General features: G+C 41.8%; 1 protein-coding gene across 3 annotated transcripts in view; it reads right to left on the reverse strand.

Moving 5' to 3' along the window:
* trdmt1 (tRNA aspartic acid methyltransferase 1) overlaps window positions 1–24822 on the reverse strand; it is a 98663-nt gene that overhangs the window by 23090 nt on the left and 50751 nt on the right. For 2 of the 3 annotated variants that reach the window (XM_068007073.1, XM_068007071.1), the window contains exons 4-7: window positions 24227–24298; window positions 18621–18686; window positions 9580–9649; window positions 6928–7011 (exon numbers count right to left, since the gene is read on the reverse strand). In XM_068007073.1, the coding sequence (XP_067863174.1) occupies window positions 6928–7011; window positions 9580–9649; window positions 18621–18686; window positions 24227–24298 (292 nt within the window). The remainder of the gene's footprint in view (window positions 1–6927; window positions 7012–9579; window positions 9650–18620; window positions 18687–24226; window positions 24299–24822) is intronic. The other variant, XM_068007072.1, reaches the window with a different exon arrangement.

The raw sequence follows: 24822 nt of genomic DNA on the forward strand, positions 1-24822 counted from the left end.
ATCTATATCGACCTGCAGACTGAGGCTATCCTCCTCGCTATTTACCACCCTACCAATTTTTGTATCATCAGCGAACTTACTGATCATACCTTTTACATTCATATCCAAGTCATTAATGTAGACCACAAACAGCAAGGGACCCAGCACCGATCCCTGTGGTACCCCACTGGCCACAGGCTTCCAGTCACAAAAACAACCTTCGACCATCACCCTCTGCCTTCTGCCACTAAGCCAGTTTTGTATCCAAAGTGCCAAGGCACCCTGGATTCCATGGGCTCGTACCTTCTTGACCAGTCTCCTGTGGGGGACTTTATCGAAGGCCTTACTGAAATCCATGTATACCACATCCACTGCGTTACCCTCATCCACACGCCTAGTCACCCCCTCAAAAAATTCAATCAAATTAGTCAGACATGATCTTCCCTTGACAAAGCCATGTTGACTATCCCTGATTAATCCTTGCTTCTCCAAGTGGAGACTAATTTTGTCCTTCAGAATTTTTTCCAATAATTTTCCTACCACTGGTGTTAGGCTCACTGGCCTGTAGTTCCCCGGTTTTTCCCTACTCCCCTTCTTGAATAATGGTACTACATTAGCGGTTCTCCAGTCCTCTGGCACATCCCCTGTGGCCAGAGAGGTTCTGAATATATGTGTCAGAGCCCCCGCAATCTCCTCCTTTGCCTCACACAGTAGCCTGGGATACATTTCGTCCGGGCCTGGGGATTTATCCATTTTTAGGCCTGCTAAAACCGCCAATACCTCCTCCCGCTCGATGTTAATATGTTCGAGTATATCACAGTCCCCCTGCCGTATTTCTATGTCTACATTGTCCTTCTCCATAGTGAAAACAGATGCAAAAAATTCATTTAGAACCCCTCCTACATCTGCCGGCTCCACACACACATTGCCATTTTTGTCCCTAATGGGCCCTATTTTTTCCCTAGTCATCCTCTTACCCTTAATATACTTATAAAACATCTTAGGATTTTCCTTTATTTTGCTCGCCAGTGTTATTTCATGGCCCCTCCTTGATCTCCTAATTTCTTTTTTAAGTATCCCCCTGCACTTTTTGTACTCCTCTAGGGCTTCCTCCGTCTTTAGCCTTTTGTATCTGCCAAAAGCCCTCCTTTTTTTCCTAATCCATTCTCGTATATCCCCTGACATCCAAGGTTCCCTGGAGTTCTTGGAACCACCCTTGACCTTTACGGGAACATGTTGCCATTGTATGGTCTCAATCTCCCTTCTGAAAGACTCCCATTGCTCCGATGCGGATTTTCCTACAAGCAGCTGATCCCAGTCCATTTTGGCCAGATCCTGCCTTATCCTATTAAAATCGGCCTTCCCCCAATTTAGAACCTTTATTTCCGGCCCCTCCCTGTCCTTTTCCATGACCACCTTAAATCTCACCGAATTATGGTCACTGTCACCAAAGTGCTCACCTACTAGCACTTCTTCCACTTGGCCGGCCAAGTGGAAGAAGTGAGGAATGTGAGGAATAACATGCCGAGAAATGTCTACTGTCTTCCAGATTCTTGAAAAGAAGTTCAACCTCTGCAAACAAGTAAGATTTACCTCATGAAAATCAGCTTGTACTGCTATTTTAAGAAATCATGCTCAGTCAGTGATCTTTCCCAATCTGCTACGTACAACAGCTTGTTCTAGACTGCATCCTTGATTCTTTGCATTGGATTGAGACACCAAACATTACAGTAATCAAAAGCATATACCGGTCATGCCAAGTCAAAATGAAACCAGGGTTAGGCCAAGAGAGAGCTTTGCATATGGAGTTCATTCAACAAATGAAGTAGACCACATCTACACTAAGTAATTGAATATTCTTCATATGTTCACTGCTACATAGAATTAGGAGTGCACCAAAGCACTATAAAAATTGGTGATGAAGTCAAGCTAGACTCAAGCTTAGAAGAATTATGACAATGCATTCCATGCAGTAACAACTCTCCATGTAAAGAAATTTCTCCTAAACTCTCTCCTCCCTCACTTAGTGACAATTTAAAATTAATCATTCCTCATCATTGACTCCCCAACCAGAGAAAAAAGTCCTTCCTTATTCACCCATCAAACTCCTCATAATTTTGAAAACCTCTATTTAATTATATCTTAGCCTTCTCTGCTCCAGTTGAAATAGTCCAAGTATACCAAGTCTCTCCTCATAAAAATCCCATTCCAGGTGTAATTCTAGCACATTCATACTACATGCCTTCAATTGCTTCAATGTCCTTTCTATAACGCGGTGTCCAAAGCTGCACATTGTACTCTAACAATTACCTAACTACTTTTGTGTATAAATTTATTATTTCCATGCTCTTATACTCTATGCTCCTATTTATAAAACTGAAAATGCTATTAGCCTTTTTATGGCTTTATCTACCTCCATTTGCACTTTCAAAGAATTAAGTATTTGAATCGCTAGCTCTGAGCATCCATACCCTTAAGCATCTTTCCAATGAGCACGTATTCCCAAATGTGCATCAGTGTCAGGAAAGACAGTGCAAAAAAATGTTCTTCCTTCTAAAATACATCACCTCACACTGCCCTTTATTAAATTGCATGTACCATCTATCTGCCCATTCCACTAAATTGCCTAGAACCTCCTGAATTATTTTACAGTTCTCCTTGCTGTTTGCCAAAACTGCTACTTTTATCAAAAGCAAAATACTGCGGATGCTGGATATCTGAAATAAAAACAGAAAATGCTGGAGAAGCTCAGCACGTCAGGCAGCGTTTGTCGAGAAAGAAATAGAGTTAATGTTTCAGGTTGAAGACCTTTTGTCAGAACTGGAAGATGTTAAGAGTTCAAGTTTTTAAAGCAAGTACAGAGCCAAGGAAAGGGGGGAGGAAGGGGAGGAAAGAACAAAAGGGAAGGTCTGTGATAGGTAGAGGGCACGAGTGATTAAACGACAAAAGGGATGATGGTGCAAGGCAAGGAAGGTGGTAATGTGACAGGTTAAGAAACAAAAGATTGGTCAGGAGTGGCTGTAAATGGCAACAGCAGAACCATTACCAGCACTTGTCCGAAAAAATGGGAGCAGTGGTTATGGACTCATTTTCGGACAGCAAGTTCTGGTAACGGTTCTGCTGTTGCCATTTACAGCTACTCCTGATCAATCTTTGGTTTCTTAACCTATCCCATTACCACCTTCCTTGCCTTGCACCATCATCCCTTTTGTCATATAATCACTCTTGCCCTCTACCTATCACAGACCTTCCATTTTGTTCTTTCCTCTCCACCCTCCCCCTCCCCCTCCTTCTCCTGGCTCTGTACTTGCTTTAAAAACTTTAACTCTTAACATCTTCCAGTTCTGACAAAAGGTCTTCGGCCTGAAACGTTAACTCTGTTTCTTTCTCCACGCACTTGCTGCCTGAATTGCTGAGCTTCTCCAGCATTTTCTGTTTTTATTATCCCCTACTTTTATGTTGACAGCAGACTTCAATATTATGGTCCTTTTCTCAGGTCTAAATTATCTATATGTATCAAAAACAAAATATGACCCAGCACTGACATTTTCCAAGCTGAGAAACACCCATTAATCCTAACCCTTTGTCTCCTGTCTGTCAACCAACCTCTATTCCTAATTTAATAGTCCCTAATTATGAGGACAGGCTTACAGAACTGGAGTTTGGAAAAGCATAGACTTCGAGGGGATAGGATGGAGGTCTTCAAAATAATGAAGGAATTAGATTCTGGCCACATGAATAGGTTATTTGAGCTAGATTTTTTTTTATTCGTTCATGGGATGTGGCCATTGCTGGCAAGGCCAGCATTTATTGCCCATCCCGAATTACCCTTGAAAAGGTGGTGGTGAGCTGCAGGGAAGGACTGAAGGCATCAGAAGAAAGAAAGAAGGAAAGAAAGACAGAAGGCAAGAAAGAAAGAACGATCGAACAAACAGAGTATTTATACAGTGCTTTTCATGACCTCAGGTCGTCCCAAAGCGCTTCACAGCTAACAAATATGTTTTGAAGTTGTTGTAATGTAGGGAAACACAGCTGTCAAATTGCGCATAGCAAGGTCCCACAAACAACAATGAGATAAATGAACAATTAAACTGTGATGTTGGTTGAAGGATAAATGCTGGACATCCAGAGAATAGCACTAAAGAGTGAAATAGCACTAAAGAGTGACAAATCCCCAGGACCAGATGGTTTCCATCCCAGGGTTTTAAAGGAAGTAGGTGAGCACATTGCGGATGCCCTAACTATAATCTTTCAAAGTTCTCTAGATTCAGGAACTGTCCATCTAGATTGGAAAATTGCACATGTTACTCCGCTTTTTAAGAAAGGAGAGAGAGGGAAACTGGGGAATTATAGACCAGTTAGCCTAACATCTGTTGTGGGGAAAATGCTGGAGTCTATAATTAAGGATAGGGTGACTGAACACCTCGAGATTTTTCAGTTAATCAGAGAGAGCCAGCATGGATTTGTGAAAGGTAGGTCGTGCCTGACAAACCTGATTGAATTTTTTGAAGAGGTGACTAAAGTAGTGGACAGGGGAATGTCAATGGATGTTATTTATATGGACTTCCAGAAGGCATTTGATAAGGTCCCACATAAGAGACTGTTAGCTAAGATAGAAGCCCATGGAATCGAGGGAAAAGTACGGACTTGGTTAGGAACTTGGCTGAGCGAAAGGAGACAGAGAGTAGGGATAATGGGAAGGTACTCACATTGGCAAGATGTGACTAGTGGAGTCCCGCAAGGATCTGTCTTGGGGCCTCAATTATTCACAATATTTATTAACGACTTAGATGAAGGCATAGAAAGTCGCATATCTAAGTTTGTCGATGACACAAAGATTGGTGGCATTGTAAGCAGCGTAAATGAAAACATAAAATTACAAAGCGATATTGATAGATTAGGTGAATGGGCAAAACTGTGGCAAATGGAATTCAATGTAGGCAAATGTGAGGTCATCCACTTTGGATCAAAAAAGGATAGAACAGGGTACTTTCTAAAGGGTAAAAAGTTAAAAACAGTGGATGTCCAAAGGGACTTAGGGGTTCAGGTACATAGATCATTGAAGTGTCATGAACAGGTGCAGAAAATAATCAAGAAGGCAAATGGAATGCTGGCCTTTATATCTAGGGGACGAGAGTACAAGGGGGCAGAAGTTATGCTGCAGCTATACAAAACCCTGGTTAGACCGCAACTGGAGTACTGTGAGCAGTTCTGGGCACCGCACCTTCGGAAGGACGTATTGGCTTTGGAGGGAGTGCAGCGTAGGTTTACTAGAATGATACCCGGACTTCAAGGGTTAAGTTACGAGGAGAGATTACACAAATTGGGGTTGTATTCTCTAGAGTTTCGAAGGTTAAGGGGTGATCTGATCGAAGTTTATAAGATATTAAGGGGAACAGATAGGGTGGATAGAGAGAAACTATTTCCACTGGTTGGGGATTTTAGGAATAGGGGGCACAGTCTAAAAATTAGAGCCAGACCTTTCAGGAGTGAGATTAGAAAACATTTCTACACACAAAGGGTTGTAGAAGTTTGGAACTCTCTTCCGCAAACGGCAATTGATACTAGCTCAATTACTAAATTTAAATCTGAGATAGATAGCTTTTTGGCAACCAAAGGTATTAAGGGATATGGGCCAAAGGCAGGTATATGGAGTTAGATCACAGATCAGCCATGATCTTATCAAATGGCGGAGCAGGCACAAGGGGCTGAATGGCCTACTCCTGTTCCTATTGTTCCAATGTTCCTAGAACTCCCCTGCTCTTCTTCAAATAAGAACATAAGAAATAGGAGCAGAAGTAGGCTGTACGGCCCCTCGAGCCTGCTCCGCCATTCAATCAGATCATGGCTGATCTTCGACCTCAACTCCACTTTCCCGCCCGATCCCTATATCCCTTGATTCCCCTAGAGTCCAAAAATCTATCCATCTCAGCCTTGAATATATTCAATGACTCAGCATCCACAGCCCTTTGGGGTACAGAATTCCAAAGATTCACAACCTTCTGCATGAAGAAATTCCTCCTGATCTCAGTCTTGAATGGCCGACCTCGTATCCTGCGATTATGCCCCCTAGTTCTAGACTCTATAGCCAGGGGAAACAATCTCTCAGCATCTATCCTATCAAGTCCCCTCAATCTTATATGTTTCAATGAGATCACCTCTCATTCTTCTAAACTCCAGAGTATAGGCCCATTCTACTCAACCTCTCTTCATAGGATAACCCTCTCATCCCAGGAATTAATCTAGTGAACCTTCGTTGCACCGCCTCTAAGGCAAGTATATCCTTCCTTAGATAAGGAGACCAAAACTGTACGCAGTACTCCAGGTGAGGTCTCACCAATGTCCTGTACAACTGTAGTAAGACTTCCTTACTCTTGTACTCCAATCCCCTTGAAATAAAGGCCAACATGCCATTTGCCTTTCTAATTGCTTGCTGAATGTGCACAATAACTTTGTGTTTCTTGTACGAGAACACCCAAGTCTCTCTGAACACCAACATTTAATAGTTTCTCACCATTTAAAAAAATTCTGTTTTTCTATTCTTCCTACCAAAGTGAATAACCTCACATTTCCCCACATTATATTCCATCTGCCACCTTCTTGCCCATGGGATCTTTTATGTTCACCTGACAGGGCAGATGAGAGCTTGGTTTAATGTCTCATCTGAAAGACAGCACCTCCAACAGTGCAGTACTCCTTCAGCACTGTACTAGAGAGTCAACCGAGATTATGTGCTCAAGTCTCTGGAGTGGGGCACGACCTTTTGACTCAGAGGCGAAAGTTCTTCCAGTGAGCCATGGAGTTAGGTTAAGAGCCAGGAAGTTATTTTTGTAGACTGTCGTTCTTTGGAATAGATTGCACCATTTTGGGATGGAACAGGCTTGATGAACCAGCTGTTTTTTCCCTGTCCTTTATCATGTGCTCATAATACAAAAAATTAAAACCTACCTGATTAAAAGTTTGAAAGCAGAAAGTATCAGGTCGGAACTTTGCAATGAGAAAATACCGCAGTCTTGAGTTTGGTATGCCCAACTAATGCACAAATATTTGTTAGCATCATTATAATTCAGAAGAAATGAGAAATTAAATTCATTTGAATTAAAACATATAGCAAATAAACACAAATCAAATCTTAAGAAATGTACATTGATGGCTCGCATATTAACAGTGGAGTGACTAGCTACTAGGAAGCATTTTTGAACAGAGTGGAGGGAGTAAGAGAAAATAAATGAAAACTATAACTTTATAATCTGTTAACAATGGTATAAAACTATTTTTAAAAATGTTTTAATTCATCTTGATCACATCCAATAGATTAATATCCACATTCATATCTTACCCTCCCTCCCTCACGCCTAATTTTCTCCTATTCTCCTCTGAAAATGGAACTCATGTTTAGCTATAGTTCCCCAGGGGTTTTGGTAGTCCTTTGGTACCTTATCCAAGTGAGCATTCTTCCTGTGTTAGTCCTGACAGTGAGTGTCAGCAGACTATTTGGTTGAGACCAATCCTGTTTTCACCTGCACTTTCTATCACAGGTCACTGGAAAGCATTCAGTAGCAGGATTTTTCCCCTCCATAATCTAGGGATAATGTGGCCAATTGCAGTGCTCTTACTGCCACCCTGCCTGATATCAGCTAATTCACTACGGAATGGGGATCAAACCTGGGACCTTCTTGCTCTGTGAGGCACAGTATCAGAGCGAGGAGCAGGTTCACTAAGAGAGCTCCATTCATTGTCAATTAACAGTAAAATTGTAATTGCAGCATTTGTTGTGCTATCTGAATGGACTCCTAGGTCCTATTTCTTAGCCCAAAGGAGGTCATTGACTTTTATTTAGATAGATAGACAGACAGACAGACAGACTGACTGACTGACTGACTGACTGACAGTTGTGGAATGCAGAAAACTGTCAAAAAGGGCCTAGAAGTTAACCAGCAGCCTAAAGAGGCAAACTGGAGTGGATGAGCCCTTTAAATACTGCTCCAGCAGGATCCTTGCTGTTTGTTAGCGCCATGATTTGCTGGGCAAGTTTATCACATGGCAAGTCGGGCACTGGGGCAGAAAAGCGTCCCACAACAAGCGTAGGTCTTTTATTTCAATGAGCGTTATTAATATTTCTGGCACGCGCCAAAAAATTTTCTGGACGCCTATGGAGGAGCCCGATCCAATATGGCAGGCAGTGCACTTCCAGCATGGAATGAACGTGAGCACGCTGCCCACCATATTGGACCCTTAGGTGCAATTAAACTTCTAGATCACAGACTTTTACGTGACACATCTTTTTCAACAATATGAATCAGCCAAGTATGGCCTCGGCCATCAATTTTTCTCCCAGCGAAAACAATTGTAGTGATGTTCAGCAAGAAACACGGGCTTGGATATCTTAATATTCTCTCACATTTTTGAAATTTTTAGTGAGAGAATAGTTGTAAATATCTGGCAACGGTATCAGTACAAATAATGTCAAATATTTGGCACTTTTTTTTTACTTTGAGGACTGCAGGCATATTTTTACATCTGAAGTTGCCCCAGATTAAAATGGGTTTACTTATTAAAAACAATACTGTTCATTTAAACAAATGGTCTCTTGGTACATTTATATAATTTATAATAATCAGCAGTAGAAATGTTTAGATGGGGCACTCTACTGCCGCAGTGGGTAAATCCATCACAAGATATGTAGTATTACAGATCAGGAAGATATTCAGTTTGTTTTAAGCAGGGACATTACAACTGATGTTAATATGCGTAGGCTGGGGGAGGGGAAGGGAATTTAAAAAATTATCATAGTTCTTACTCTTGGTCACTAGCCAGTGACCCCAAGTAGAAAGTGCACGTTTGAGTGTCAGGTCAGGATCTGCTGTGTTGGTGCCCATCGTCAAAGAGTCGGCATTATTCACTGCGTAGGACCAAAGAATGACCATTTGCACAAGGAGCCCGAGGCTTCCAGCACAGAAACATAGCCATATCAGCCACCAGTTCAATATAGAAGGTGAAGAAAGATGTGCAGAGAAATCGTTTTTCTTCAGATATTAGTAAACATTTGCATATTTTGAAAACTACAAAGGACATTAAGTACTTAATGGCTTTACTGACAAGAGACTAGAGTAACGTTATCATCCATCTCCTCAGATCAAAACACACAAATAAATCCAGGAATGCCTCTAGGATCAAGCAGGAATTCCAATGAAATCCAGGAATTCCAGAAGACAGTTCAATATATCAATACTTCCTAGACTTTGCACATACATCAAGGAGCATATAATCTGAAATTCGACAATGTGTGGCTGCACGATTTTCCAACCATTTATAGGAATAGTCATAAAATCATGAGCTGCATGTGGCCAAATTTTCGATATGCACTCCTGGAGGGCGAGGCGCCTCAGCGGAAGTGTGAAAAAGTCATTTCTATATTTCTTAGTCAAAGTTAACGAGACCCAATTGATCTGCCAGTGCAGCAACTATTCTTGTGTTTATATCAGAATGTCATCTTACAAAACAAAACACGAAGTATTCTTTTAACCGCTGAAATTAATAAAAGAACTGCCGACATAGAAAAATAAGGATCACATCTCAGCTATTGGCTTATCTACTTACCGTGGTTGGTGACAGAAGGAATGCCTGATAAGTGTATCTGCAGCTCTCCAGTGTTTTTATTAAGTTATCTCTGTAAAAAAATACAACTAAAACACTAATCATATCCAATATAAAAATATTTTTGTGAATTTCAAAAGTAGTTCAATGTCTAAAATGTACAATCAGTTTCTAAGAAGCAACCTAACATCACCTCTTCAATCTATGATACAACTACACAAATATAGGCACTGGTTATTATCGAGAAACTATACTTATAACTCCGAAAGTAACGACTGTGCAATCGAATAGCTTTGAGTACGTCCTGGCTATTAGAAGAATGAGAGGTGATCTCATTGAAACATAAAAAATTCTTACGGGGCTCGACAGGGTAAATGCAAGGAGGTTGTTTCCCCTGGCTGGGGAGTCTAGAACCAGGGGTCACAGTCTCAGAATAAGGGGTAGGCCATTTAGGACTGAGATGAGGAGAAACTTCTTCACTCAGAGGGTGGTGAATCTTTGGAATTCTCTACCCCAGAGGGCTGTGGAGGCTCAGTCATTGAGTACATTCAAAACAAAAATCGATCGATTTCTAGATATTAAAGGCATCAAGGGTTATGGGGATGGTGCAGGAAAATGGCGTTAAGGTAGAAGATCAGCCATGATCTTGTTGAATGGTGGAGCAGGCTCGAGGGGCCAGATAGCCTACTCCTGCTCCTATTTCTTATGTTCTTATTAATTATATTGTTAAATGAATGTTTAATGGTTTAACAATTACTAACTGAAAAGGGGAAGGGGAGAGGAACCACATTTGACAGGCCACCAGCCTCATCAGATTAAATAAAAGTAGATGATGAAATGCTTTGTGTATTCTTTACTTCAATCCTCCCTGGCACTAATGTTACAATAACTGAAATGATGGCAAATCCTTCACGTGGAAAATCATTTTAGCTTGCATAAGAGTAATGAACTCACAGTCTATATTTTGACCTTAGTTCATTCCTCTTTTTAAGATTTTACATTTTTGTGTGCAAATGTCTTGTCCACCAAGACAAAGGATGAATATGCTGGGGTATCAAACATTTTTCATCTTTGCGCCCAATAGCACCAAGCATACTACAGAGTTAAAAACAGTCCAACCATGACATCCCCTCCAAATGTGTCACTGTGATTTTTATTTACTTTTGGTCTGGGGCACTCAGATGAAAACCAGCTGCTGATATTAAACAGCAGCCAGTACACTCCAAAAACTTGAGAGCGCAAAAAAAAAATCAAGAATCAGGGCCACACGACTCACGAAGGCTGTTATATCCAAGAGAAATCATTGCCAACTAGGCAACGCCCAAGTTTTAAAAGTGAAGAAAAAACTCAAAGAAAAGAAATTGAATGTTACAAAAATTACATAACTACCACAGCCAACTTCAGCAACTACTGAGAAACTGATCCAACTGTCATAAAAAATACTGAACAATGAAATTGTTCCTTGTGGGAAACAATGCATAAATTACATGTTTCTGGGACGAGGAATCTAAACTGATGTTTTATCTCAAAGAGAAACAATGAATCAACAGAATTGTGGGGGGTGGGGGGGCGGGGGAGAATCACATTGCCTAATTCACAAAAATTCAAAGGAACAGTGTAATTTTTCCTGATGAGATGGTAAGAAATCCTTTTATTTTTAAGTGCAGGATGGGCAAATGAGGACTAGGGCCATCATTATGCTATTTTGTCTTTGGTACTGTATCAAGCATTTTCATTGAGCTTTGCACAAAGACATTGTAATGCAGTTGGGCAGCCTAACCTAAAAAAAATTGCAAACTTATTTTAAAAATGTATAAACTTTGGTTCCACACTAGATGCAGTAGATCTGCAGCCAGAAAAAGTCTGTCTTTTCTCAAACAAAAACACAGGCACACTCTTGTCACACTATTCTATTTTCTATTGATTAAAAAGAGCTCAACGTCCTGTCACCTTTTATAATCTACACATAATTCACTTGAAATACGGAGGGATCGTAAACTGAACTATGTGCATGTGTTTCAGTGATGAAAGAGTTTTGTCTCCCCTCACACCACTCCTAACAAGTCAGTTTAACTGACTGCTCCATGCTCAGACTGTTGCTATATTCCCAAAAGTAGTAGTGACGGCACAGTGTGTAATATTTCAAAAGAGACTTATAAATAAAGAACTTCTCTCCTTGAACACCTTTGAAGTCAGTATGGATGTGTGCATTGGGTTCTTCTGCTCTAACGCGGTCAGTCCTGCTTTTCATCATGTATGCCAGGGCAACAAGCAAATAATTATATTAAATACTAATTGAATTCCCCATGGGACGTCAAGGCCAACTGCAATATTAAGGTCAAATAAGGTTACAGGGCTGGGGGAGAGGAAATAACCGGATCACGGTTGGAGAGGAGGAAAAAAAGGAAGAAGTAGGTGGAAGTATAGTGGGGTGGGAAATGGAGAGAGGAACAGTGGGGAAGAGGAAAAGGGCAAAGGGAGAGAGAGGATGAAAGGGACAGAGGAGGGGAAGGGAGTTGGGATACAGAAGAAGAGAATAAAAAGGAGGGGAGAAGGAGGATGAGGGATGGGGCAAGGTTATGGGAGAGAAGGGCAAAGGCAGGGAATTTTTTCAATGGGTTGAGGGGAGGAGGTGGAGTAGGCTGGACTGCCGAATGCTTACATGGGCTTGGCACCCATGAAGTCAATATGTGCAGAGGAACTATAGAGCCTGTAAAGTCTCTGGGGGGAGGGGGGAAGAGAGGGAACGGGAAAGTGAGTCACATCTTCCATTCTCCCAGAGAAATTCACTCAGTGAAAGCCTGAGGTGTGGGGGGTGTTATCTACTGCTTTCCCTCCCACCCGAGAAGAACTACACCTTTCCCCCAAATATGCACATTAATTCCTCCCAGTGAGGATAAATCGCCCACCCTCGCTACAACTTCTTTCTCATCCGGGCATCAAAATGACTCAGTGGGGAGGGGGTGCACAATGATTCCCATTAATTTGATTGAGTTTTTTGAAGGGGTAACCAAGAAGATAGATGAGGGCTGTGCAGTAGACGTGGTCTACATGGACTTTAGCAAAGCCTTTGACAAGGTACCGCATGGTAGGTTGTTACATAAGGTTAAATCTCACGGGATCCAAGGTGAGGTAGCCAATTGGATACAAAATTGGATTGACGACAGAAGACAGAGGGTGGTTGTAGAGGGTTGTTTTTCAAACTGGAGGCCTGTGACCAGCGGTGTGCCTCAGGGATCGGTGCTGGGTCCACTGTTATTTGTTATTTATATTAACGATTTGGATGAGAATTTAGGAGGCATGGTTAGTAAGTTTGCAGATGACACCAAGATTGGTGGCATTGTGGACAGTGAAGAAGGTTATCTAGGATTGCAACGGGATCTTGATAAATTGGGCCAGTGGGCCGATGAATGGCAGATGGAGTTTAATTTAGATAAATATGAGGTGATGCATTTTGGTAGATTGAATCGGGCCAGGACCTACTCCGTTAATGGTAGGGTGTTGGGGAGAGTTATAGAACAAAGAGATCTAGGAGTACAGGTTCATAGCTCCTTGAAAGTGGAGTCACAGGTGGATAGGGTGGTGAAGAAGGCATTCAGCATGCTTGGTTTCATTGGTCAGAACATTGAATACAGGAGTTGGGATGTCTTGTTGAAGTTGTACAAGACATTAGTAAGGCCACACTTGGAATACTGTGTACAGTTCTCGTCACCCTATTATAGAAAGGATATTATTAAACTAGAAAGAGTGCAGAAAAGATTTACTAGGATGCTACCGGGACTTGATGGTTTGACTTATAGGGAGAGGTTGGATAGACTGGGACTTTTTTCCCTGGAGAGTAGGAGGTTTAGGGGTGATCTTATAGAAGTCTATAAAATAATGAGGGGCAGAGATAGTCAAAATCTTTTCCCAAAGGTAGGGGAGTCTATAACGAGGGGGCATAGATTTAAGGTGAGAGGGGAGAGATACAAAAGGGTCCAGAGGGGCAATTTTTTCACTCAAAGGGTGGTGAGTGTCTGGAACGAGCTGCCAGAGGCAGTAGTAGAGGCGGGTACAATTTTGTCTTTTAAAAAGCATTTGGACAGTTACATGGGTAAGATGGGTATAGAGGGATATGGGCCAAGTGCAGGCAATTGGGACTAGCTTAGTGGTATAAACTGGGCGACATGGACATGTTGGGCCGAAGGGCCTGTTTCCATGTTGTAAACTTCTGATTCTAATGGCCTCAAAATTCCACCCAGGCCAACACTTTTCCCATAGCAGTCACCCACCCTGCTGCCTTTCTATGTCATCAAGCAATTTTTTTATGCCAGGCTTATTTAATGTTGGGCCATTGCCATCAGCAACCAGAGAAATTAGTCATCTTTGTCAGGGCTGGATTCGAACCCCCTTCTCAATGTGAAACTCCAATATCTAACCCAGTTCACCATCCTGTCTCTCCACTATTTACTGTCTTCAGTAAGCAGCAGTGTGTGGTAGGAGATTTTTTATTAGTTCGTGGGATGTGGGCATCACTGGCGAGGCCAGCATTTATTGCCCATCTCTAATCGCCCTTAAGAAGGTGGGTGAGTCGCCTTCTTGAACCACTGCAGTCCATGTGGTGAAGTGCTTATAGGAAGGGAGCTCCAGGATTTTGATCCAGCGATGATAAAGGAATCGCGATATATTTCCAAGTCGGGATGGTGTGTGACTTGAAGGGGAACGTGCAGGTGGTGTTGTTCCCATGTGCCTGCTGCCCTCGTCCTTCTAGGTGATAGAGGTCGTGGGTTTGGGAGGTGCTGTCGAAGAAGCATTGGCGAGTTGCTGCAGTGCATCCTGTGGATGGTACACACTACAGCCACAGTACGTCAGTGGTCAAGGGAGTGAATGTTTCGGGTGGTGGATGGGGTGCCAATCAAGCAGGCTGCTTTGTCCTGGTTGGTGTCGAGCTTCATGAGTGTTGTTGGAGCTGCACTCATCCAGGCAAGTGGAGAGTATTCCATCACACTCCTGATTTGTGCCTTGTAGATGGTGGAAAGGCTTTGGGAAGTCAGGAGGTGAGTTACTCGCTGCAGAATACCCAGCCTCTGACCTGCTCTTGTAGCCACAGTATTTATGTGGCTGGTCCAGTTAAATTTCCGGTCAATGGTGACCCCCAGGATGTTGATGGTGGGGGATTCGGCGATGGTAATGTCGTTGAATGTCAAGGGGAGGTGGTTAGACTCTCTCTTGTTGGAGATGGTCATTGCTTGGCACTTGTCTGGTGCGAATATTACTTGCCACTTATCAGACCAAGCCTGGATGTTGTCCAGGTCTTGCTGCATGTGGGCACGGACTGCTTCATTATCTGAGAGGTTGCGAATGGAACTGAACACTGTGCAATCATCAGCGAACATCCCCATTTCTGACCTTATGATGGAGGGAAGGTCATTGATGAAGCAGCTGAAGATATTTGGGCCTAGGACACTGCCCTGAAGAACTCCTGCAGCAATGTCCTGGGGCTGAGATGACTGGCCTCCAACAACCACTACCATCTTCCTTTGTGCTAGGTATGACTCCAGCCACTGGAAAGTTTTCCCCGATTGCATTGACTTCAATTTTACTAGGGCTCCTTGGTACCACACTCGGTCAAATGCTGCCTTGACGTCAAGGGCAGTCACTCTCACCTCACCTCTGGAATTCAGATCTTTTGTCCATGTTTGGACCAAGGCTGTAATGAGTTCTGGAGCAGAGTGGTCCTGGCGGAACCCAAACTGAGCATCGGTGAGCAGGTTATTGGTGAGTAAGTGCCGCTAGATCCAGAAGTAGAATTAGTATGGGTGGAGATAAGAAATAACAAGGGGCAGAAAACACTAGTGGGAGTAGTTTATAGGCCCCCTATCAGTATTTATACTGTTGGACAGAGTATTAATGAAGAAATAAGAGCAGCTTGTAACAAAGGTAATGTAATAATTGTGGGGGACTTTAATCTTCATATAGACTGGACAAATCAAATTGGCAAAAGTAGTTTGGAGGACGAGTTCATGGAATGTATTCAAGACAGTTTCCTAGGACAATACATTGTGGAACCAACCAGGTAACAGACTATTTTAAATCTTGTCTTGTGTAATGAGACAGGGTTAATTAGTAATCTCATAGTAAGGGATGCTCTGGGGTAGAGTGATCATTACATGATGGATTTCACAGAGTTCGAGAGTCACGTACTTAAGTCCGAAACTAGAGTTTTAAACTTAAACAAAGCCAATTACATATGTATGAGGGGCGAGTTGGCTAAGGTAGATTGGGAAATTAGATTAATAGATATGACAGTAGATAATCAATGGCGAACGTTTAAAGAAATAATTCTCAACGAATATACATTCCTTTGAGGAATAAAAACTCCACGGAATAAATGATCCTACCGTGGCTAGCTAGAGAAGTTTTCTTTTAATTCGTTCATGGGATGTGGGCGACGCTGGCAAGGCCAGCATTTATTGCCCATCCCTAATTGCCCTTGAGAAGGTGGTGGTGAGCCGCCTTCTTGAACCGCTGCAGTCCCTGTGGTGAAGGTTCTCCCACAGTGCTGTTAGGTAGGGAGTTCCAGGATTTTGACCCAGCGACGATGAAGGAACGGCTATATATTTCCAAGTCGGGATGGTGTGAGACTTGGAGGGGAACGTGCAGGTGGTGTTGTTCCCATGTGCCTGCTGCTCTTGTCCTTCTAGGTGGTAGAGGTCGCGGGTTTGGGAGGTGCTGTTGAAGAAGCCTTGGCGATAGTTATAGATTAAAAGAAGAGATATATAATGTTGCCAAGAAGAGTAGTAAGCTGGAGGATTGGGAGTTTTAGAAACCAGCTAAGGATAGCCAAAAAATTGATAAAGAGGGAGAAAACAGAATGAGAGAATAAACTAGCAAGAAATATAAAAACAGATTGTAAGAGCTTCTACAAGTATGTAAAAAGGAAGAGTGTAGCAAAGGTAAACATGGGTCCCTTAGAGGCTGAGACAGGTATAATTATAATGGGGAATAAGGAAATGGCAGAGACATTAAACAAATATTTTGTATGTGTCTTCACAGTAGAAGACACAAAAAACATACCAGAAATAGTGGGGAACCAAGGGTCTATTGAGAGTGAGAAAGTTAAAGTAATTAATATTAGTAAAGAAAAATACTGGAGAAATTAATGGGATTAAAATCCCCTGGTCCTGATGGCCTGCATCCTAGATTTCTAAAAGAGGTGGCTGCAGAGATAGTGGATGAATTGGTTGTGATCTTCTAAAATTATCTAGATTCTAGAACGGTCCCTGTGGATTGGAAGGTAGCAAATGTAACACCGCTATTCAAGAAAGGAAGGAGAGAGAAAACAGGGAACTACAGGCCAGTTAGCCTGACATCAGTCGTCGGGAAAATCCTGGAATCCATTATTAAGGACGTGATAACAAGGTTAGAGAATCATAAAATGATTAGGCAGAGTCAACATGGTTTTATAAAAGGGAAATAGTGTTTGACAAATTTATTATAGTTTTTTGAGGATGTAACTAGCAGGATAGATAAAGGGGAATCAGTGGATATAGTATATTTGGATTTTCAAAAGTCATTCAATAAGGTGTCACGTGAAAGGTAGTTACACAAGATAAGGGCTCATGGGGTTGGGGGAAATATATTAACATGGATAGAGGATTGATTATCAGACAGAAAACAGAGAGTAGGAATAAACGGGTCATTTTCAGGTTGGCAGGCTGTAGATAGTGCCTCATTGCCTCAGCTATTTACAATCCATATTAATGACTTAGATGAAGGGACCAAATGCAATTTATCTAAATTTGTTGACAATACAAAGCTAGGTGGGAAAGTAAAGCTGTGAGGAGGACGCAAAGAGTCTGCAAAGGGATATAGACAGGTTAAATGAGTGGGCAAGAAGATGGCAGATGGAGTATAATGTGGGGAAATGTGAGGTTAATCACTTTGGGAGGAAGAACAGAAAAACAGAATATTTTTTAAATGGTGAGAAAGTATTAAATGTTGGATTTGGGTGTCCTCGTGCACAAAACACAGAAAGTTAACATGCGGTACAACATGCAATTAGGAAGGCAAATGGTATGTTGGCCTTTATTGCAAGAGGCTTAGAGTACAACAGCAAGGAAGTCTTGCTGCAATTGTATAAGGCTTTGGTGAGACCTCACCTGGAGTACTGTGTACAGTATTGGTCTCCTTATCTAAGGAAGGATAAACTTGCCTTTTAGGCGGTGCAATGAAGGTTCACTAGATTGATTCCTGGGATGAGAGGGTTGTTCTTTGAGGGAAGGTTGAGTAGAATGGACCTATACTCTCTGGAGTTTAGAAGAATGAGAGGTGATCTCATTAAAACATATAAGATTATGAGGGGGCTTGACAGGGTAGATGCTGGGAGGATGTTTTCCCTGGCTGGAGAGTCTAGAACTAGGGGGCATAGTCTCAGGATAAGGGGTCGGCCATTTAGGACTGAGATGAGGAGGAATTTCTTCACTCAGACGGTTCTGAATCTTTGGAATTCTCTACCCCAGAGGGCTGTGGATGCTCAGTCATTGAGTATATTCAAGGCTGAGACCGATAGATTTTTGGACTCTAAAGGGAATCAATGGATATGGGGATTGGGTGGGAAAGTGGAGTTGAGGTCGAAGATCAGCCATGATCCTTATTGAATGGCGGAGCAGGCTCGAGGGGGCGTATGGCCTACTCCTGCTCCTATTGTTTATATTCTTACATCAAAATTGACAGTACCAAAGAATAGATAATTTACTTTCTGAACAATTAAAAACATGATTCAGTGCTGTATTTTTCCAGTAAATACTTAGATCATCAAGCCATTGCAGTGCATTATCCTGAAGTATTCTTTTAAACTCACACACACTTCTAATTGGGAATCAAGTGCCCAATGAGCTGAGCTAACAGCTTGCACCCTGTAATATGATTTTAATCCAGAATAGATCCTTAGTACAAAGGAGATGTGAAATCAACATTGCACTGTCTCTTCCCTGCATTTTATGGTACAAAACTCTTACAGTATGAAGTTAAGCAGTACCTGTTTTGTAAGAATGGATGCATACCTAGCAACAGATGTTTCAAAGCCTTTGACATTTTCTAGAAGAATATATTTAGGAGTCTTTGAAAGCCTGGGAAGACCAAAACAAGAACACTCAAATTTTTAAAACTATTTTATTTCTGTTTTCACTTTCATACCATTAATGCAAAAATGATATATTTTTTTTAAAACAAATGATTTTGTAAAGTTTTGTACAATGGATATTGATCACAGCATTTCTTCAGTACTATTATACCTTGACAAGAAATCAGAAAAAAAAAATGGACCTTTTTCAGCCAGTCAGGTGTCTGACACTCGCAGAAACCCATGATCATGTTTAAGAATTTACAGCGGGAGAAGAGTCCGAGAGGTGAGCGCAGTGTAAATCTAAGGCAAGTCATGGCAGCTGAGCTCGCACCCGTGATGTGCTCCTCCTGCACTATGTGGGATAAAGGGGGATATAACTATGTGGGAAGTCATGGACACTACCAGTGTCCCTGGTGACCATGTGTGCAGGAAATGTGTCCAGCTGCAGCTGCGGGTGGATTCACTGTGGAGCATCTGCGATGCTGAGGTTATCGTGGATAGCACGTTCAGTGAGGTGGTCACACCGCAGGTAAAGATTACGCAGGCAGAAAGGAAATGGGTGACCGCCAGGCAGAGTAAAAGGACTAGGCAGGTAGAGCAGGAGTCCACTGGGGCCATCACCCTCAAACAGATATTCTGGTTTGGATACTGTTGGGGGAGATGGCTTATCAGGGGAAAGCAGCAAGAGCCAAGTTCGTGGCACCACAGGTGGCTCTGCTGCACAGGAGGGGAGGAATAAGAGTGGCAGGGCTATCGTGATAGGGGATTCAATTGTAAGGGGAACAGATAGGCGTTTCTGCGGCCGTAAACGTGACTCCAGGATGGTATGTTGCCTCCCTGGTGCTAGGGTCAAGGATGTCACGGAACGGCTGCAGGGCATTCTGGAGGGGGAGGGTGAACAGCCAGTAGTCGTGGTCCATATCGGTACCAATGACATGGGTAAAAAGGGATGAGGTCCTGCAAGGTGAATTCAAGGAGTTAGGAGATAAATTAAAAAGCAGGACCTCAAAGGTAGTGATCTCACGATTACTACCGGTGCCACATGCTAGTGAGTATAGGAACAGGAGAATAGACAGGATGAATGCCTGGCTGCAGGGATGGTGTAGGAGGGAGGGATTTAGATTCCTGGGACTTTGGGACCGGTTCTGGGGAAGGTGGGACCTGTACAAGCGACGGGTTACATCCGAGCAGGACCGGGACCAATGTCCTCATGGGGGTGTTTGCTAGTGCTGTTGGGGAAGGTTTAAACTAGAGTGGCAGGGGGATGGGAACCTTAGCGGGAGTCAGAAGGGAGTAAAGTTGAGAGCAGCAAGAGAGGGGAAGACCCAGGGGAAATTTACAATACAAATAGTACAAACAGTTGTTCAAGAACAAGTGAAAGGGAAAAGTGTAGAGCAGCAGAAAGAAAGTTTACTTTAGACACGACAGATAAAGTGAAAACTAGAAGGTGTAAGGCGATTAACACAGCATCAAAGCTGAAGGTCAGGCTAGGGTGTGTGGCCCAACTAAGAGTTCTATATACAAATGCACAGAGTATAAGGAATAAATTAAATTAACTACAGGTTCAAATTCAATTGGAGAGTATGACATGATAGCTATTACTGAGACATGGCTGCAGGATGGTCAGGATTGGGAACTAAATATACCAGTTTATAAAGGTCTACAGGAAAGATAGGGAAAATGGAAGAGGGTGAGGAGTAGCCTGAGTGATTAGAGATTAAATCACTTCAATGATAAAGGGGGATATAACGAGAGGTAAGCAGCCAACAGAGACCTTATGGGTTGAAATGGGAAATAGGAAAGGATCTAAGACTATAGTGGGAATTGTGTATAGGACCCCTGGCAGCAGCTCTGAAGTGCTAGATTGTATAAATGCAGAGATTAGACAAGCGTGTAACAAAGGCATAGTGGTCTTAATGGGGGACTTTAACCTTCACATAGATTGGGAAAAGCAGACTAGCAACTGTCAGAAAGGTATTGAATTTCTTGAGTGTGTCCGGGATAGTTTTCTACAGTAGTATGTCCAAGAGGCAACAAGGGGGCAAGCCATACTAGATTTAGTAATGAGTAATGAACCAGATTTAGTTAACAGCTTAACTGTGCGTGAACATCTATCCAATAGCGATCATAACATGATCGAGTTCAATGTAGTGTTTGAAAGGGAAAAAAGTGAATCAGCTGCTAAGATTCTAGAATTGGGCAAGGCCGACTTCAATGGGATGAGACAGAGACTGTCCACAGTAAACTGGGCAAATCCGTTAATGGGTAAAACGAGATACAGAACCAGTTTATACCCCTGAGGGGCAAGAACTCTACTTGCCAAAAAAAAAACAGCCATGGACAACGAAAGAGGTAAGGGACATAAGGAAAGGGCATACAAAAAGGCAAAAAATGGCACAGATCCTGGCGAATGGGAAAGATACAAAGATCAACAAAGGGTCACAAAACAGATAGTAAGAGCTACAAAAAGATAGTATGATAAGAAACTTGCAAGAGATATCAAAACCAATACAAAGAGCTTTTACAGTTATATTAGGAAAAAGAGGGTGATCAGAAGCAGTGTTGGCCCCTTAAAAACTGAAAGTGGGGATATTATCATTGACAATGGGGAAATGGCAGACATGTTGAATGATTACTCTGCGTCAGTATTTACAGTAGAAAAAGAGGATAGCATGCTGGAAATCCCAAAAAAACTAATATTGAATCGGGGACAGGGACTCGATAAAATTAACATAAGTAAAGCAACAGTAATGAAGAAAATAATAGCACTAAAGAGTGACAAATCCCCAGGACTTGGTTAGGAAATTGGCTGAGCGAAAGGCGACAGAGAGTAGGGATAATGGGTAAGTATTCACATTGGTAGGATGTGACTAGTGGAGTCCCGCAGGGATCTGTCTTGGGGCCTCAATTATTCACAATATTTATTAACGACTTAGTTTCCATCCCAGGGTTTTAAAGGAAGTAGGTGAGCACATTGCAGATACCCTAACTATAATCTTTCAAAGTTCTCTAGATTCAGGAACTGTCCCTCTGGATTGGAAAGTTGCACATGTCACTCTGCTGTTTAAGAAAGGAGAGAGGGGGAAACTGGGGAATTATAGACCAGTTAGCCTAACATCTGTTGTGGGGAAAATGCTGGAGTCTATAATTAAGGATAGGGTGACTGAACACCTCGAGAATTTTCAGTTAATCAGAGAGAGCCAGCATGGATTTGTGAAAGGTAGGTCGTGCCTGACAAACCTGATTGAATTTTTTGAAGAGGTGACTAAAGTAGTGGACAGGGGAATGTCAATGGATGTTATTTATATGGACTTCCAGAAGGCATTTGATAAGGTCCCACATAAGAGACTGTTAGCTAAGATAGAAGCCCATGGAATCGAGGGAAAAGTACGGACTTGGTTAGGAACTTGGCTGAGCGAAAGGAGACAGAGAGTAGGGATAATGGGTAAGTATTCACATTGGTAGGATGTGACTAGTGGAGTCCCGCAGGGATCTGTCTTGGGGCCTCAATTATTCACATGATTTATTAACGACTTAGATGAAGGCATAGAAAGTCGCATATCTAAGTTTGCCGATGACACAAAGATTGGTTGCATTGTAAGCAGTGTAGATGAAAACATAACATTACAAAGAGATATTGATTGATTAGATGAATGGGCAAAACTGTGGCAAATGGAATTCAATGTGGACAAATGTGAGGTCATCCACTTTAGAAAGTACCCTGTTCTATCCTTTTTTGGTCCAAAGGGTAAAAAGTTAAAAACAGTGGATGTCCAAAGGGACTGAGAGGTTCAGGTACAGAGATCAATGAAGTGTCATGAACAGGTGCAGAAAATAATCAAGAAGGCAAATGGAATGGGGGCACAGTCTAAAAATTAGAGCCAGACCTTTCAGGAGTGAGATTAAAAAACATTTCTACACACAAAGGGTGGTAGAAGTTTGGAACTCTCTTCCGCAAACGGCAATTGATACCAGCTCAATTGCTAAATTTAAATGCGAGATAGATAGCTTTTTGGCAACCAAAGATATTAAGGGATATGGGCCAAAGGATATGGAGCTAGATCACAGATCAGCCATGATCTTATCAAATGGCGGAGCAGGCACGAGGGGCTGAATGGCCTACTCCTGTTCCTATGTTCCTAAGAGGTGTAGAGGAAGAGAGGGACCTTGGAGTGCATGTCCACAGATCCCTGAAGGTAGCAGGACAGGGAGATAAGGTGGTTAAGGCGGCATACGGGATGCTTTCCTTTATTAGCCGAGGCATAGAGTATAAGAGCAGGGACGTTATGCTAGAACTGTATAAACACTAGTTAGGACACAGCTGGAGTGCTGCGTACAGTTCTGGTCACCACATTAGAGGAAAGATGTGATTGCTCTTGAGAGGGTACAGAGGAGATTTACGAGGATGTTGCCAGGACTGGAGAATTTTTAGCTATGAAGAAAGATTTGATAGGCTGGGGTTGTTTTCTTTGGAACAGAGGAGGCTGAGGGGTGATTTAATTGAGGTATATAAAATTATGAAGGGCTTAGAGTGGACAGGAAGGACCTATTTCCCTTAGCAGAGACGTCAATAACCAGGGGGCATAGATTTAAAGCAATAGGTAGAAGGATTAGAGGGGAGCTGAGGAAAAACTTTTTCACCCAGAAGATGGTGGGGATCTGGAACTCACTACCTGAAAGTATAGTAGAGGCAGAAACCCTCATCGCATTTAAAAGGTACTTGTATTTGCACTTCAAGTGTCATAACCTCTACAAGGCTACAAACCAAGTGCTGGAAAGTGGGATTAGGCTGGGTAGCTCTACTCCAACCGGCACAGACATGGTGGGCCTTATGGCCTCCTTCTGTGCCGTAAATTTTCTTTGTTTCTATGTCTCCACACAGGTAAAGTTCATGTTTGTTTGATACTGAGTTCACATTCGCTCCCTGTAGGGACTATTGGGACAATTGTATTTACAAACTAATTTCAATTAATGACAAAAGTATTTGATTTTTGCTTGACATGGTCTAAATCTTATGCAAACACTTCCGTTTCCATTTTATCAATGTCTTTATTTTTGAGTATTTATATTTTCTAAACCCATTTTAACAAACAATTTGCCCACTTAACCAGTACTCCAAATTATTTGTGAAGGTTGCACAATTTTGGTTATCTGTAATCATCTACTGAAATAAAATACACTTATTACACTATTCTAAGAATTAGTCTTGAATTTTCAGTTTAGGAAATTGTGATGTGTTGAAGGGCAGAAACGAACAAATTATTGAACTAGACAGTACAATGACTGTAAAAGGTTTTAATTAAGCTTTGTCTGAGATTCAAATAGCCTGGCAACACTCAGTGAAATGTTCACTATCCTTATTATTTTCAGATGTGACCAGACCTGTTGAGAATTTCTAGTATTTTTTGTTTTTATTTCAGACTTTTTTTTCTTATGCCGTTCATAATGTTCTACTGGCCTACCAATGAACATGTGTCTGGTAAGACATTCTCAATTGTTTTTAATAAGTATGATAATGCTTTAATAAAAGCAATGCATTCAGACCTTGGAAGTATATCAAGGATGTGTAAAAAACTCTTGGTCCTGGGATCCAATACATCTTTCTGTGAACCTATTCTGTTTTAAAAATAAACACACACAATTAATTTTTGAAACAAAGATTTTCTTCTTTTCAAAACTGTTCCTAAAAATTGAAAGAGAATTAAATAAGTCACTTTTACATTTACATAATTTGGTAAACAGAATAAAGAGTGAGGCACTATTTGCTATCTATCTTATTCTGCTCATAGGAATTTATTGTAAAGACCTTCACTAACAAAGCTACTGTACATTAAGAATTTAAAACAACTACAAACATGACAAATTCCACAGCATCATAATTGCTTGTAAGTACAAAAAGAACACAAGCACAATTCAAAAAGAGTCCCTCGAGTTGTCCCAAAGAGCTGCTGAAATACTTCTCCACTTTGCCTCAACATATCTGTGTGAATTAGGATTTTCTTCACTTATATCAAAGACAAGTATAGAAACCGCTTGACTAATTGGCAGTTGAAACTCTCCAATATCAGACCAGGATTCCACAAATTGAGCACTAGGAGCAAACAGGCTCATCCGACTCATTCTGACAAAGGCGAGTTATC

The sequence above is a fragment of the Heptranchias perlo genome, chromosome 2, assembly GCF_035084215.1.
Source record: "Heptranchias perlo isolate sHepPer1 chromosome 2, sHepPer1.hap1, whole genome shotgun sequence".
NCBI classification, from domain to species: domain Eukaryota; kingdom Metazoa; phylum Chordata; class Chondrichthyes; order Hexanchiformes; family Hexanchidae; genus Heptranchias; species Heptranchias perlo.